Here is an 18,194-nt window from a genome sequence, read left to right on the forward strand (position 1 = left end):
AGATGTTCAAAGATAATGTTTTTTAAGTGTTAAGTTGCCTACCAATTAATTTCAGAACATTTTAGACCAAATATCTGCGAAGTCCCCGTGACAAAGCTCCTTTAAGCAAGCACTAACAGAAAACTCTACCTGTAAAACTTCCCTTCATCAAAGAACTTCCTTTTAACAAACATGCACCTGCCTCGATTTGCACTTTACTGGCCGGATTTGCACTGACATTTAGTGCCAGTGAATGATTTGTTTATGCCATTAAAATCTAGCTGCGTTCTAAGAAAATACAACTCAGCCTTAAGGCCTGGCTAAACTAGGAAACATTGTTGCGAAACATTGTTTCGGAGGCAACTGTTTCCTAGTTTAGCCACGCGAGAAACATATGTTGCGGAAACAAATTTTGCTTCTTGGAAACAAAAAATGTTTCTGCCTCAAGTCAAAAACAATTTTTGTTTCCCAGACACAAATTTTGCTTCCGAAACACATGTTGCCCAGTTTAGCCACCATGGAAGCAATGTTGACTAGTTTATGCGCATGTGTGACACTTTGTTCCTGGAACATTGTTTCCTAGTTTAGCCACCCAGGCAGCAAAACATTTTCATTGCTTCCCGCTAGTTTAGCCACGTAGTAAACATGGCAAGAAACAATGTTTCTAATACAATGTTTCCTAGTTTAGCCAGGCCTCTAAGTTGTAAGAAAGCGGAGTTATTGGCTGGTAAAACTTTGCTGAGCCACCGAGAGTTCAACAAGGCTTTTCCAAGGTCTTCCAAGGTATCTAAACGCACTATCAAAGTACCAAATTTACATTGAATGGAATATTGTTAAAATGCTTTTACATGTTTCTTAAAAAAGCGGTGATTATGCAAAAACGTTAACTGTTGTTTTATTAATTCGAAAACGTCATAGACATGTTAGAAAATTACACCTGGTCAGACTTCGATATTTTAAAAATGGATGAAAGCTCTGACTATGTTTCAAGAAATTCAGCTTTCGTTCAAACAAATGGATACTGCAACCTCGGGGTCCGTTGCTTGGAAACCAGTGAAAAATAAAACTACGGTCATATTGGACATCATTACTAGAATAGTGCAGTATTGTAAAAAAAACGAAGGTTACCTTCTGATAAAAATTTTGTTTTCAAAAGCCTTACCCAAGGCTAAACGCGCGTTTAATTAACTTTGACGTATGTAAATATTTTAAGGAATAATGCGAAGGCTGTGTTTTCATAATCTAAGGTTTTCCGAAAAGGTTTCTGCTCACAAAACTTTAAGTTGACCTTGAATTTACATAAGCTTCAAGCATTCGGAATCTTCTGTGATTGATTAATCTTTTGTTAGTGCGACATCGAAACCGCAACCAAACCAATTTACTTTCGCCTTAGGCTTGCAGTGATAAAGTTTGTCATCACTGTAAATAAGCAGGGTGGATACCAAAAACGAGCATCTCAAAACTAAAAAAGATCAAAGTTACTCACCGGCTGCCTTTGCAGTTAGCGACTAAAAGTAGATTAGTTTATGATAGTATATTATGCGAAGCAAATAATTGTTTTTTAAAGACAATTAAAAACTAATGCCATGCCGAGTGTCGTGGTAGATAATTGTTTAATATCTGCCAAACGGGCCGAAACAGAGTCATGTAGTGGCCCTAGCTAGGTGCATGGATATCACTATAAAATTTTGATATTAAAGTGATTATTGAAATATAGAAGAGCTGTGGAGTTTTTAATGCACTACTCTAGCAAACTAATAAATAATAATTAATAAATAAATGGGAATTTGCAGTGGCATTTCCACTGAGTGGCTTTTCATCCAATGCTCCCGATCGAATTGGAATTTAAAAGTGTTGATTTTTGGGGAGAAAGAAAACCGGAGAACCCCAAGAAAACCCTCGCCAACAAGGACGAGAACCAACACAAACTCAAACCACATTTGAACATCTTTTCAGCGTCTATTAGACCCAAAGAAACAAACAAAAGATTTTGAGAGTAATCAGAAAATGTATTTTTAGTACTAAAGAATTTGAAACTCCTTTTACTTCAACGTTTGAGTTCTTGTATACTTCGCAAATTACCTCAAATAAGAGCTGACCACCCTACACGGTGATTTTTAGTTGCTAAAACGTTTTAGCACAAGGCGCGCGAGTTTGCACCGGCTTTGAGAATTGAGAGTAGAAAAACAGGTAGACTTACCAAATGCAGTCTGTAGCACATCTTATTTTTAACCAAACTGCAATAATCGTTTGTAGTGTGTAACATGGTAACCGGTGCGACGAATTTCGACTGTGTCATCGCGTGTAAGCGTCAGTTGTGACTGACTAACGGATGCCGTGAGAAGTGTGGTCGCGTGATCAAAAACATGCATGACTTGAAACGTCGACACTTAGTTTATGAACTTGATTACCATATTAACTGTTAATTAGCACTCCAAAAACACAAATATTTACATTTTAGTGGCCTAAGCTATGAATGAAACCCTACAATTCTTAATCACTGCTGAATAGAGAATGTCATTGTGCGAGGGCGTGTTTGCTTTCAATAAACTAATAAATACTTCATAGTTTTTATTCAACTATCTACAACACGTTTTTCACTCTCATCTACGTGATATCGCACTGTATTTTATCTTATCTCTGGCTTTCCGTTTCTTAAAAAAAACACAGAACAATAACAAAAAAACATGAAGCCGTTTAGCATTGGGAAAATGCAGACAGTTTTCAGTAAGCAAACACAGAAGACTTAAAACACTTGGCGCGTAATAAAACGAAGGAAATTGAGTTTTAATCTCTTCTGAAAGAGCCCCGACATCTGTTTAAAACAGTATGAAAAAGATAATTTAGAAGTGTTGTGGTTTATTCAAATTTCTACGTGAGCGGAACGATCCAAAATACACGCTTTACTCTTAGAAATAAAACAGAAAGATGCCTAGATATGACTCATCTAAAAGGTTTGTAACAAAAAAACAACAACAGAGAACGGGTTTTGCTTCAAATTCTACCCAAAAAACATAGAGCCAAACGAACTTTTTCTGCGCGTTGAACTGGCTTCATCACCTCTTAAAAAAGTCAACTGGTTCCAAGTGAATGATTTTACAAGTGTTTTGCTTGTACAGCTTGTAAAAACAAATAATGCCCCAAGCTACTTGAACATTACTGTGTACGTGGAATACATTAATTGTCTTTTTCAGTAGCAAGGCTTAGAAACCATTTAAAAAATTGGGACTTAGCATGATTTTAAAACGCATGTAACGTTGACCCTTTCAGTCCTGAGCTGAAATTTTCAATTCTCTTTACTTATTCCCATACACTGATTTCTTTGTATGCCAGTTTTGAGAATTTGTTGTTGAATCAAGACATTATCCCTAGTTGATGATTTTATTTATAGTATAAACTCATTATAACTGCAAGGTACTTACGTCATCATTCTCTATGGCCGCGGAAGCCTGGTACTCCCATAGCAAAGCCTGGCATCTTTCTCGTGACGTCATATCACCTTCGGTCTGTAAGGATTCGCATGTCTTTGGAAAGAAAACAAAAGTGTTGGGTTAAAAGCACTACAGTAAAAAAAAACGGTGGAATCACGGCAGTTGACACTGGCCTTCAAAAACGCCGGCAGCGATCTCTTTAGCTTTTAGCTGATACTTTTTCAGAGCAAGCTAATCCTAGAGGCCCAAACAGTAGAACACATGTGAGTGCCCTGACTTGTCCCCAGTCGTCTTCTGAGTCGTCGTGAGTCTAGGAGGGAATCATGGGAAGGAAGAAGCAGAGCAGCCTTTCCTCCTTCCCATCATCCTTCGCGTCATGCAATTTTCACATAAGAGACGACTGGTACGAGTCAGGTGCGGGCCTTAGTAATGAACTCCAAGTACTTAAGAGATCCTCGAGGGAGCCTTCGGAAAAATGAAACATATGAATAAGCTGAGTTCGAAACATTCTTCTTACTAATCACCATAAGTTTCCTTTTATATTAGTTCTGAGAATTTTGTGGCGCGTTATGAATATCCTCTTCTTGATAATGGAAGTTACATCCAGTTGAATCTCGGTAACTCGAACCTTCAAGGGAAATCGAAAAAGGTTCGGGTTATCGGGGGCTCGAGTTATCGAGGGTAAAATAAGTAAGAAAATGACCTGGAGGGGAATTGAAAAGGTTCGAGTTAGCGAGAGGTTTGAGTTAATATCTCACTGTATTCTCGTCATACAGTCACGAGTCCATTATTTGAACTCCCTGGCCACATTGTTCAGAGCATTTTAAGCTGATAATTTATATATTTTGCCTCCAGTTTTGACTTTGACTGATCTCAACTTCTTTATCACAATTAGACTACGAGCCCGAGTTGCCTACAAGCGAACAGTCAACTAGGTGCAGCCGAGTTGACTATCGCTCATATAAAACGGGGGCGAGTAGTCTAATTTTTTTAGTAGAACTTAAGGATTGCATTCCAAAAACTCACTATAAGATTCGCGGATTTTCAATAGAACACGACTGTTTCTACTAAAAAAAAGAAAAGCAATGAAAAACGCGCGAATAACCCCGCCCTACGCTGAAGAGGAAATAAGATGTTAACATAGACTCTTGAATAAGGTTTTACTCACTTGTAGTACATCATATAAGCCTGGCCTGGCATCTGAGGCATCTTCTGTCATAGATACCAGCAGCTCTTGAAATCTGGGACTTAACGATGGCTTCTCTGCCTCTGTCAACCGCCAGTCAGCCGCTGACCACAGTGTAGCAGCCAGGCTGAAAACGCATGTCTGTGGAGAAAATGAGGAATCAGTACGTCATTATCAAGGCTAACTCTCCAGGCAATAGCAGGAGCCCAATAGGAAATAAAAAAATAAAGCACAAATTCTAGAAAGGAAATGTCAAGCAGAGCATTACTAAACTCCCATTTTGTTATAGAAACAAGAGTGGAAGTTTGAGAGAACGAAGAATGCTGTGGGACAACAAGCCGCAAGCGAGTGTTTCTACACCTTTTTTCTAGTTTCCCAAACTTTTACGAGTGTTTCTATTTAACAATAAGACTACGAGCCCGAGTGTTCTATGAGCGAATAGTCAACTCGGGCGAGCAGTAAATTTGCTTTAGTAGAAACTCTAAACTGATTGCAGTCCAAAACCTACAATTTTAAGCCAAAAATCAATTCCTGGGATTTGATTGGTTTACAGGCAATGGCATATGAGCTCATATACCATGCACCACAAATATGGTAGGTGTACACTAAACAGGGGTAATGAACATATCTTTCAAGTTGCGTCAGCAAAAGGTGGATGTAATCACTGCTTTTTATCAAATGGACATTTGAAAATAATTTCTTATCGTGACTTTTTCGACACATCTTGGCATCTTATTAGAATATGTAAGCAAAGGTTTATTGAACGAGGAAAACGGCAACAGAAAACCAATTGATGTCTTGGTCCTTTAACCCCTTAATTGCGCTTGCGTAAGACCTGCGTCACTGGCCGTCCTAGAATACGAAATGCGAGGGAATGGGTCACAGTTCTTATGATGTAATTGCGTAAAATGTCCGCCGGCTGACCGCCGGCTATGGTTCACAACGGGGCTGCCTAGCGTGCATGCATATCAATTTGTTTTTACTTCTGTATTGAAAGCGTCGGTTTGAAATCAGTGATAATATTAGCCTTGTTACACTTCAACAGACACCATGAACTTCAGATTAAAAATGGAAGTATATTACGACCAACATCCATAACAAAAGATAGCACATGTTCACGCGCAATACGGGTTTACGAAAAATCAATATCTTATAAGAGGTCAATAAGTTTAAAGGATTTTAATTTAGATATTTCTAGATCAAAAGCAATTAACTGTAAATTAATTCATTAGCCGTCATGACAGGAATAAACAATGCTGTTCCAAGCACAGCTTATAAACTGACTTTCATGTCTAATAAAAATACTTTTCGATTTCTTTGTACCTAAAAGATCTACCGAAAGACAAAAGTTCGAATTGGGAGACCGCTAAATTCTTTAAATAAGGGGTTTTGCCTGTGACCTTTAGCACCACAAGAGCCGCAATAAAACAGCTTTTGTGTCGAGTACTTCTGATTAACACTTTTGGAATACCTCAGGGAGTGTTTCGCCATTCCGTGATGAAAGAATCAGCGGATGTGGAGAAACCAAAACAAAAACAAGTCGATCTAAGCAGAACAATTGCTCAATGAAAAAAAGTAACTTCGGCAGCTCCGTCAAATGAACGAAGAGATATAGTCGCATTTTTGCCGAAAAATTGATCGAGAAGATAAGGGGCTTAATGAAATGACACAATGCACTCAAATAATGTTTTTTGTAAGTTTCCGACGTGAAATATCATGGAGTACATTTCAATTGTGGTTGGTTATGTAAGTCACGATTACACGTCAGTCTTAAAAATGTGGTTTGCGCGATTTATTCACAATTGAGAAAGAGAAAACAGAAGCGACGTTATTTCCCTAAGGAGAAAAAGTTAATGGATTTTTTGCCAAGCTTTGAATATGAGAAACCGCATTATTTGTGAATAAACAAGTAAATCATGATATACGAAACACGCAGCACAGCCGGAAAAATAAACTGAACTATGAAGTGCCTGACAACTTAAGACTTCTCGACTACTTTCTAAGTCAACGTTATGTTAACAACAACATCAATATGATAACAGATACTCAAACTTCATTGAGTTTTGATAACGTAACAGTCCTTGACTTGTCCTTCAAGACAAGAATACACGTGTAAGAAAATATATCACTTACCACGCAAGCTTGCAGTCCAAAGGCAAAATTTGGTGGAAGCGCTTCAAAAGACTCATAGAATTCGGGAACATCACTTCAAAATTTCTGGAACGCTAGTAAATTCGACGCGCGGACTTGTCAAATAGACAAACAAATCAAGTGCAATGAATCATGTAAATTTGATCGTTTCGATGTGCGAGTAAACAAGCCCAAGAATTTCCGAAGTCTTTGAACCAATCCAACGCAAGAAATCTGCTCCAGATTGAACGTACATCCAAACCTTTTCGTTTGCAGTTGAAACCGGTAGCTGTAGAGGGCTATTCCCGGATGTTCGGGAACTTTGCGAACTTTTGATGAAGTACTGTATCGCTCGCCCGCCGGACCTCTTTTATACTCGCAAATGCTTTTCTATTGTTCGGCCGCACGGTGATGCCTTTTGATTACACAAAGGAAAGGACTACTTAATGCGCGACCAGATGGAACAAAGGGACAGTTATTGATTCTTCATGAACAAGGAAAAATATCAAAAGAAATTTACGAAATCAAGACTCATTTCCTGCAATTAGACAAGTGAGTACGTTCTCTTTCCACGTGACGCGTGTTCGGACCAAAGCCCCCCCACCCGCGACCGCCCCGGGACAACCATAGACTTTCCACAAAATTGTCAAATAAACCTCTGATTTATTCATAAACTCTGACATGAGATGCCTACCGGCAAAGAATTTTACATAAAAAGATGCAAAGTCGTTATGCTCGAAAGGATACAGTCAAGTTTCGATTTTTCATACATTTGCCGGTTAGACCGAGTCACAGAGTTCGATGGAAAATTTACAAGCAAACTATTACGACACTGCTCTACTTTCCAGCAAAATTCTTTAAAAGTTATCAGTAAAATATTTCGCATAATATATCTAAAGTTTACAAACTGTGAATATTAAAAAAAATCAATTTTTGAAATTAATTTGACATTTGATTCCCTTACAAAGCCATACTGTACTTTGCACAATATTTACCCTCTGGAAATTGCGGAAAACTGCGAAGATTGTGTTTATTTTGCGGAAACAGCGATAGGCCTGCTAATTGAAAAAGTAGTTATTAGTTCGTCTTTCAAATACACAGTGTGTATTTGAAAGACGAGCATCGTAAATTACACTGTAAGCTGGTTTATAAACTTGTTTCATAGCTTTGCAAATGGAAAAGAAATGTTAAATTTCTTCCAAAACTGCTCAAAGTGGACAGCAAAGAACGCTCTATAGATCTGTGACGTGTTCACAATAGACAAGTTCGGAAAGCGTCTTGCATTATTCGACGGTTTTTAACGCTATATTTCTCTTCGTAATCACTTGTTATGATCTCATGACCCATATGCATGACTTTACATTGATATTCTGAGTAGAAATACGATATTGATAAGATTCAGGGCACACTCACTTTTTTCAAGTGTTTTCTCAATTGATCTTGACATAGAAAAAGCTGCTCCGGCTTCAAGGAAGCCTCTCACACAGTCGTTTTTGGGGGCGATGGTGTGCCCTGAAGAGGAGTGAAACGCTATCGCCCCTATAACGACTGCGTGGGAGGCTAGCTGCAAGTTTTCTACTTCCCACGGAAATGGATTACAACATATACTATAACTATGCCTTGCTTAGTGGTTTTCAATAGCGCACAGCTCTAACAAAATGCAATAGTTGTAAGTCACGAGTAAAGAGAGAAATACTTTCTCAGTTCCATTTCCAATGAATTATATACCTGTGAACTTACATGTCTCAGTTTATATTGATATTCTGGGAAGAAATACGATATTTATCAGATTCAACGCTCCCTTTTTTTAGTTGATCTCAGTTTCAATAGATGTCCTTTGAGAAATAGCTGGTCTCCAAGTTAAATTCGCAAGAAATGGCATACACCATACACTATAACCGTGTCTTGTTATACGAGTTTTCCACTGGGCACAGCTCTAACAAAATGCAATTGTAAGTCACAAGTAAAGAGAGAAACACGATCTTAGTTCAATTTCCAATGCCAGAATCATATACGTGTACCTGTGAACTTGCATATACACTACAACAAGTCAATCCATTCTTTTTCCTACAGCACCTGTCCATTTATCTTCCGCTTCACCGCACGACACAGTCATGGGTACTTTTTGAAGCTTACTTTCGCTACTTCAGCAATTGCAGACCATGCAATAAGCAAAAATGCGTTGTTAACTCAACACGAAGTACGTTACAGAAGCAGCAATTACTGAGCCGTAAGTAAATAACCTCAAGTATTTTCTCGGGGCATGCATAGGTTTCGTGCGTCGATGACGTAACGCACTTGCAGTTAATCGCCTCTGTTATAAGTTATACAGTGACGTCAGAACAGTAATTACAGATCCATTATCAGACCGCGTAGTCTGTTTCACGTGATATTGTACGAATAAATACAGCTTTAATTGTCATAAAGAACCTTTTGTATACAGCACAATAACGTCTGAGGTTTTCATTTCTAGTGAGGTACGCATGCGGTGGTTTGCAAAAAAATGTTTTCACCAAAATGAGGGCAGGGATTTATTTATTTATTATTCCACTATTGCGCCATTTTACCATATTAGGACAAAAGAACGCCCAAATATGCCACGTTTTTACACTATAGGACAGGGCAAAAATACGGAATACGCGACCCAAACTTAGTGGAAAAAATAGTGGAATTATAAATCCCTTATTCGATGGTTTAACATACAATACGAGCGGGACATTTTGCTCATTGCTCGTATTTGCTCGTATTTTAATATACTACGCAACTCGTAAAATATCCGTACGTATATATGTTAAACCATCGAATAAGGTGTATAGCCTAGGATTGAATGAATTATAATTCTTGTAAAAATATTGCAGAAGCCATGCCACGATTTTACGAGAAATTTTCCTGACGAACAAAATTTCTTTCAAATTGAAGGAAAACTCAAAACAATAGTTTTCTAAGGTAGAAAAACAACAAAGAAGTGAAAATAAACTGAAAATAAACAAGGATGGTTATGGCTAAGACTACGATGGATTACTGTCAACATATTTTTCAGATGCGCCGTCTGTGGCCCTGGAACGTGATCAGAATTGACCACTGTTGCTAAATTTAGTATTTTTACTCTGCCCTAAAGTCAACTCTTCACTAAGCTGTTTGTTTTCCACAATATTTAAACTTTGTTTTGTTTGGCTATGAAGTCGAGACAATCTTCCACAAAAGGTAGCAAGTCTGCATCAAATAAACGAAAAAGCAAGAAGAACTATATTAACTATCCTTTTCTGTTTCTTTCTAACGGTCAACAATTTCAAATGATCTGAAATCTCGGCTATGAACAACTAAATTTTGTAGGATTCATAAAAACACTTTTACCGTGATTTCGCGTTAGAGACACGTCACGTACATGTCACTTTGTTCAACAGTTAGACGAGAATCTCCCAAGAAACAGTGCCAGCTGGGCTCAACCTCCCTTAGGGCGGAGATACTCCAGGATTTTAAGAGGTTTAAAGAAGGGATAGTAGAAAAAAATTATTTTTGGAACACCACCACCACGCAAGAGCACTCTAGGTTATCAAGGGACCGTTTTGTTGACCCTTTTACTAATTTCTAACTTCAAATTCTAACTTCAAAACTACATTAAATCTTCACTGATTTTTTCGTATTTCTCTCAATTTTACTAATCCATTGAGAAAAAATTACTTTTCTATTTTTCGCCAAACAAAAATCACCTAAAAATTTACGAAACATCCAAAAACATAGAGTTGTGTAATGAGCTTAGAGGTTTTGGTTTCTTGAAATACGAACGAGATATTTCCGTTAAACCCATGCATGATAAGTGACGGAAAAACGGCTGTCCGGTACGTGGGTGGGGGCATGACTGTAAGTGTCCGGCTAAGAGAAGCGTCAAAAAAGTGCAGCTCGAGGCTCCAGTGACTGTGCGTCCCTGGAACTGCGTCTAAAGTCTCATAACGACAGCAAAACCGCAGAACAGTTATTCCAGATTTGCCTTATTAAACTTTACCATGACAATAAACTTGCACCACTTAACTGATGCGGGGCTCCAGACAAATAGACGGAGAGAGAACCTTACAACCTTTACCCAACGGCCAATATTTAATTCCTCCTCAAAATTTTAAGTGCAAAGGAAGACAGAAAGGAAGCTTTAGTAATGAGCACTCACTGTGGGCGTGTTTAAAACAATTTCAATTAAATCTCTGCGACAACCTGTCAGCTATTAAAAAAACATTTGCAGTATTGGTGTGATTGCCTTGATCAACTCCAATGGAAAGCTTTACGACTGTAAATAATAAACGTCAGTTATGATACATATATCTATATATCTACCAAACTATTAAAATGCGTACACTGACCTTGATTCAATTTTATTTCCGCCATTAACTAGACCACAAAAACCACAAGGAGACAAGCTATAGAACTGTGAGTAACAAATGGCTCATGTACTAAATATGAGCATACGTCAACTTAGTCATCGAGCTGTGATTTGTTCTTAGTAACGAGCCCAAACTATAGCCTGCCAGAAAATATTTTCCACATTTCTTCGCTTTCCAGGGCTCTAAGGCTATTTATTTTATCTATTTAATAAAATTGTGAGATAACTCTTGCTCTCGCGTTCCTACAAGTATGCCTTTTACGCCTTCCCTGTTTAGTATGATATTCTGCGAAAAAATCACTATCAAAATAAAAATGAAAATAAAGCGCTTTGTGGATCGTAGGCTATGTGCATGCAGGTAACCTTATCCGGCATATTAGCAACTATACGTTTTGATCTATTTAATATTAGGTACGGCGTGGCTATTTAATATCAACGTAGGTTCCTTAGAAAGGATAATGACAAAATGTTTGGAAACATTAAGAACTATTTTATTTAAGGAAATGAGTCATTGCACATACACGCTATATATGAAGAGAGTAGGTATAAGTTCTCGTAACGAATAGAAAGCAAGGTGTTAGACTGTTAAAAACGCTATAAAACAACCATAACAAGATAGTTGAGATATCTAGAAACGCAGTAATTAGACAAGATATACTAGAAAGGTGTTAAAGAACATGGATGAGTTAACACTAATAAGTTCACTGTCTAGACATGTGATTTAACGAAGCACGGGAGTTTGGACCGCTGTTTCATTAAACTTACAAATTGTATTAACTCATCAAAAGCAAGATTTCAATTCTAAGCACCAAGGTTTGAAAACTGAATTCCATCGCTCTCTTCTTAACATATTTTTAGTAGCAGGGTGAAAAACAAGTCCAACCAATCATCTTACAAATGCACGATGTCTCAGAAAGTCAACGCTTGACATTCCACCCCACAAAACTTAGCAGAAACAGTCTTAAAAACTAAAAGACAAAGATCTTAACTAAATATCTGCAAGTAGTCTCCTTTTACTTCCTAAATTGAAAACGAAAAGCCAAAATTGACAGCACTGAATCATTAGCTAAACTGGCCGAAGGAACTGAGCACTTGAAGCACATTAACACATTGATGCCTCCGGCTTCTGGTCGCTTCGGATAAGAGCCACTTAGCTCGGACGCTACGCAAACTGAGGAAAACAACACGACACCGTCCCGGGGCACTTGCCTTTACATTAAAAATGATCCACAAACGGCCCAGAAAAAGACAAAGCACATACCTTGTTAGCGACGCCGGATTCCTGTACTTTTTGGAAGAGAACAATTGTCGAATGAAGATCGCACTGAATTAAGTTTGCGTCGAAGGAAAGAAAAGTCTCAGACGATGACACACGAAGACTTCTAAAATGTCATAATTATCTTACAAATGATGTTGTTTTTGGCAGAGGTGATTGCGAGTTGTTTACCAGCTGCAGAGCCGTACTGAGGCTGGGAGTATATTTGCGTGTTCTGAAATACTTGTGGTATAACCCGTCAATACGTTGTTTTGTATTAATCTGTAATCATGTATGACCTCAACAAAATGATAGGTTTTTCAATTGCACTTGCCTTGAAGGCATTTTTAAACCTTTGAACTTTTTTTGTATTTGTTTATGTTAGGATATGATTCAGTGCTCGCCCGGTGAAGCTTAACTTATGGACATTTTGATGCTACATCGCACACCTCCTTTGCGGTTTTTACTGATAGCCCGTTAGTCCAAGAGCCGCCAAAAAGTTCCTGTCGATTCTATTTTTAAAAACATGTCATGCCAATCATTTCCTCGTTACATAGAGTAGTCTATAGTTCATTAAGTGCAAGTCAAAGCAGAAAATGTTACCTCCACAATACGCAGGTCTTGACTTCATACAAATTAAACTCTACTTCATAAAAAACCTATACTGCTAGGTCTGTCTCTTAAGGGATCGGTTCGTCCGTACAATGTAGTACTTCGAAAAACTGACAAGCGATCATGTAGATATGCAGACCATGCAGTTATTGTAATCAAAGAATTTACTCTAGACAGGGATGTGCTTTTTTACTGACCTTCTCTGATGGAAACTTGTTTGAGTATTCTGGAGCCAGATACAAATCATCAATAGAAATTCCTGTGAAAAAATAAATACAAGTGTCAACAAACAACAATTAGGAGTCGATTAGCACATATGATTAGCATTGAGTTGACACGTCCACATGATATAGGAACCCTTAAACAAGATTAAGAGTTTAAAAGAATTCTTTACATAGTGTACTCAGTGATATAATGTAAGCACCTTACTAGACACAAAAAAGCACAACAATCAAACAAGAGTGTTGAATAGTTGATGGTTTTGATCATCAATCAAAGAAGTACAAAATAAATATGTCTAGTTTTACATCTTTTTGACTAATAAAAAATTGAGGCTCGATTCCAAGCTCCACAAATGGTGGATAGCTCTCGGAGCCTGCGCAGAGTCCACGAAACGCGATTTGAGAAAGCACAATACATCAGGATTTGAAGAATACAAAAGCATTAGTTAGTATTAAAACTTGGGTCTAGCTACAAAATCCCATCACTAATAACTTTATTATGTAACTAGGGGTTTTCTCAACAGAGCTTGAGTGCAGGTCATGAGAGCGAAACCAGCAAGATCAGAACAGTCGCTGCGTGCATCGGAATGAGACATCTTTTGCTGCGTTCACGCACACAAAGATTTTACTTAATTACTAGCTCACTAATGGAAAGGCCAGTCTTTTTACATTGCTATCGGCCTCTTTGTGCAGCAGGAAAGCTATTTTTAGCGCACAATTCGCAAGTTAATCCCTGTTATGGTATACAAAAGAATCTGCAGGCACGTTTAAAATAACCTAACTTGTTTGAAGAGCTAGAAAGATTGTGGATATTGTGAACTCTGAAAGTATGTTCCCAACAATGGTAAAACACAGTTAGAATTGGTAATTAACGTAAATGAAAAAGACAAAGGTGTACATGTTTGAATACAAACACCCTGTTAACCTAATTAATATGCAAAACAAGCGAAGCGCCTTTCAAAGCGTTTGCTAACGGATGGGCAAACACGGTACTAAATGCAATATCAGTGTTTAACGGGTTACCTTTATCAAGTATGTGTTGACTGCCTGTTAAGCGATTAGATCAGTAAACTCACTTGAAATCCAATAAGTGTAGAACAGGTCTTCGTCGAAACAAGATTAATACTGAAACCATGTATTTCTGTCACACACAACTCCTTTGAAACGTGGGTTCACTTTGAAACAACTTGAAAACGCATGTTTGGTTTTTACCATCAAAAAAAGCACGAAAATTAGGGCAACGCTTCAAAGTGTCTTCACTATTGTTTTGTACAACTTGAAAGTGAGCAAGACATCTCAGGGGAAAAGAATAAACCCAATTTAGCTCAAACCGAAATGGGCTTATTGTTGTGCAAATCTAAGATTCTATTTCAAACTCGATTACATGCCATTATAATGAATCTCACGTTAATGAGCTTAACGGAATTTGTGGGTGTTCAATTCAAACTATATCGAAAAACATTACTATAAAAGCTCCTTTTGTGCGGTAATTAACTCCCCTTCGTCAACCATATGATACAATAATTTGTTTTCATTTGAAAAAATAGCTGGGTTTGAATACAATTTCAGTTCATGAAGGCATAGTCGATCCAATAGTGTACTATTGTTTATGGCTCTCGTTAAAGAAACCGAACAAACTATTGTTATCTCTCCGCTTTTTTCATTTCTTTTCTGTATCTTTTTCCTAACGCAAATAATTAGTTCGCGAACAGAGCTTCTTTTCCAAGTATTCCAGCATACTCAAGAATTTCGCTCAAAAGGAAAGGTTACAAAGTTATAACTTGAGCGAGGTTACACAGCGTATCGATCTGGCCTGGCTGCTTACTTAGATTGCCTATAAGTATTGCCTATTAATATTCCATCATGGTAGGAAGAGCGAGTAAGAGCCTGGAACCAGCCAAGTTGACAGAACCCAAACATAGTCTGAAGTGTTAGCCGTCTTCTCCACTACTATCGTCCAACTGGTTTACACAATACTCCATCAGAAATCTTAACTTTTCAGTACAGCCGGGAAGTTTTTTTTTTTAGATGTACAGTCGGGAACGTTAACTGTCTCCAAATGTGGCAAAGTTTTATTGCATACAAACCTGTGTTAAGGTGCTTGAATTTAATGGTTCCACTTGGGTTGATTATCACGGACTCCAAGGAGACGTAAGAAGCTGTGAAAAAGACACAATAAAAATTTGCATTTGAAGACTCTTTTACCGGTAACATTCCAATATCGTTTTAGCTTGTAGTAAATAATAAAGATGGTAAATTTAAGCCGGTGATAAATATGAAGATGAGTTGTCAACAATGACACGAGCAGGGACAAAGAAAAAATTGAGTCCCCGACGGGAATCGAACCCTGGCCCCCCAGATACCGGTTGGGAGCTCTAACCAACTGAGCTACGAGAGACGTTGTGAGCTGGGCCATTTTACTGCGCCCAACCGGTATCTGGGAAGCCATGGGCGATCCCGCGGGGACGAGATTTTCTTGTCCCACGCTCGTGTCATGTTGAACAACTCATCTTCATCGTTTTAATACTGGAAACAAATATATCGTTTTAGCTTCTTTGCAACTTCTAAAATTGCAGACACAACTGCAAGAATTGTATCTTTTCTTTACACTCTAGCCATAGTGACATGTATAGTTTCATTCATGTACATTAGCTGTTAATTTTGGATAGTGATCTAAACAAACAGGATAAACGTACTTTTATTTTCAACCAATGAAAAAGCAAAGCCAAGAAACAATCGTGACTTCACTTTTGCGCGTTTTTCGCACATAGCATCGGTTTCCATTTTTCGGGGCGAGTTTTGATTGGTTCAAGCGGTTTTTACTCTAGTGTCGAAAGTAATTCGCATTTATTTTGGTTGTGCATTACAACTGTGATTGGTTTTAAAAGGTCGTGCCACTTTCTCATCCAATCAGAAGTAAAACCAAAACCAATCGTGACTCGCTCAATCACGTTTTCCCGCGCTTCATGCCGGCTACGTGTATTTGCTTCGAGTTTTCGGCTTGATTGTTTGTGTCCTTTGTGATGCGCCAGAACTGCTTCGGTGTTGGTTTTATGACACTCGATGAACACCGCTCTTGACTATTACTTTGTATCAAGCTTAGCGATCGTTATAACAGACCGCTCGATCTTTTCGATTGCTTTCGCACAGTGGGGCCAAACGGTGGAATAATTTGCCGAATGCCTGGAGGGATAAAGAAAGCTTAGCTGCCTTAAAAACAAACTGAAGGAAATAAAAAATATATATTTTTTTAATAAAAATTTATAAATAAGAAAAAAAAAAAAAAGTGGATTTTTTTTTATTTTTTTTTTTTTAATATTTTTTATTATTTTTTTTTTTTTTTTTTTTTTTTTTATTTTTTTTTTTTTTTATTAAAAAACAAAACCTCCTCTTTTTAAAAAAAAAAAGTTTATAAAAAAAAAATATTTTTTTTTTTTTTTTGAAAAAAAACACTTACGCAAACTCCCCAGCGCATCCAGGGTCCGCAACGTCTTGGAACACTCTTTGCAAATGGCGACCAACTCTGCTTCAGTCAAACAGGAAGCGAGGCCATTCAACAGCTGTTGGATGGTCAATGCCTATCACAAAACACAAACAAAACAACTTTGATCCATCATCCTCATGACAAGGATTGAAATTCTCCATACTAGTTTCAAAAATCGTTTTTAACTGTCATTGGTAAAATAATTATCAGGTCCTTTATAACATGTCTAGAATTTGTTAAAAGGTAAAGAGAAGGTAGTATTTGATGACTGCTGGGGATTCGTTCAAGTCAACTTAAAGATATATTTTCTTCTTTATTCCCACCAAAGTTAAAGACTGTTTTAAAAAGCTGCTCCGTTTAAAAGGCATGGGCTGAAACTGTTTTTACATAAGATGGCAATCTTATTCTTGCCAGCACTGTGCAGATCAAACTAAGGCTTTTGAACCGATGCATTTTTTCAACGACTACAAGGAAGGCAATTTGGCATCGGTTCTCTCCGTAATGGTCTCTTGGCAATACTATTATTCCTATAAACAACTTAAACGTACCTCTTGTCGCACGGGTGCACGGAGCACGGTATTTTCAACAAGCGTTCTTATTTTCTCAAACTGCGCTGCAGACGCTGGTATACCGTTGTCTCCAATACCGTTCACTGTGTAAACCTTCGATCGTCTTTTCGCTACACGTGGAACAATGCTCTGCTTTCTCCTGGGACCCATTTTTCTGTTCATCAGCTTCGCAACGACGCTTGTCCTCGACCTTTGAGCTGAAGATTCGGGTCTTAAGTCGAGAGTTGTTTTACCGTGAGATATAGAAGAACTGGTTGGCATTCCGTCGTTCTCAACTTGTATCTCGGTTAAACTGGTATTGTTGTTATTGTTCGCGTGATGTTAGGACTTATTAATGCATTTGTTGTTATCGCTTTAATGGCCCCCTTATTGGTCCAATTTCATCGCTTTCCTCCTCTCGTATTTTTTTTTTTCTGCTCTTCTTTTCCTTTTTCTTTCTTTCCTCCATCTTCGGCCGTCGGTGCTTCGGTTTAGCCTTCCTTAGTATGTTGTCAGACATTTGTTCTTCGTATGATTGAACTGGAATGCTTTCCACAGTGGACCAGCATTTTGACTGGCTTAATTTATCTTCAGCGTTTGGACTGAAATCCCTCTTTTCAACAGGCTGGGGAGAAGAATCTTGAGTTTTCTGCTTGTTGTCACTTCCTCCAATTTTCGCCTTCAAAGAAGCATATCTCTCGCTGAGTGCCGCAAACCTCTCCTCGGTGGGAAGAGAATCGCTGATAGGAGGCTGCTTCGGAGCAGTTCCTTGTTTACGCACAACCCCACTTCCACTTCCACCATAGACAGTGACTCTCGAACTCATCGTAACTGTCGAATTAACCGTGGATGGTTTACTTGCCTCCGCCTTCTTGATCCTGGAATAATCATCGGCTTCCTGCTGGCTTAATGGAAGGAAACGCGAATTTGTGAAGCTTACACCACTTGGTGGTTGATACTCTGATGCGTTTCCCTT

General features: G+C 38.1%; 1 protein-coding gene across 4 annotated transcripts in view; it reads right to left on the reverse strand.

Moving 5' to 3' along the window:
• Positions 1 to 17,550, reverse strand: part of LOC144643172 (uncharacterized) — a 39,206-nt gene extending 21,656 nt beyond the window's left edge. Inside the window, exons 1-6 of one of the 4 annotated variants that reach the window (XM_078502336.1) lie at positions 17,219 to 17,550; positions 16,644 to 16,764; positions 15,274 to 15,345; positions 13,163 to 13,224; positions 4,579 to 4,737; positions 3,402 to 3,503 (exon numbers count right to left, since the gene is read on the reverse strand). In XM_078502336.1, the coding sequence (XP_078358462.1) occupies positions 3,402 to 3,503; positions 4,579 to 4,737; positions 13,163 to 13,224; positions 15,274 to 15,345; positions 16,644 to 16,764; positions 17,219 to 17,500 (798 nt within the window). In that variant the 5' untranslated portion in view covers positions 17,501 to 17,550. Of the gene's footprint in view, positions 1 to 3,401; positions 3,504 to 4,578; positions 4,738 to 6,729; positions 7,089 to 8,747; positions 8,860 to 13,162; positions 13,225 to 15,273; positions 15,346 to 16,643; positions 16,765 to 17,218 lie in introns of those variants that run through there. The other 3 variants (XM_078502339.1, XM_078502337.1, XM_078502338.1) reach the window with 3 other exon arrangements.
• Positions 17,551 to 18,194: the final 644 nt, after the last annotated feature.

Source organism: Oculina patagonica, chromosome 2 (assembly GCF_052425735.1).
Source record: "Oculina patagonica isolate OP01 chromosome 2, crgOcupat, whole genome shotgun sequence".
NCBI lineage: Eukaryota > Metazoa > Cnidaria > Anthozoa > Scleractinia > Oculinidae > Oculina > Oculina patagonica.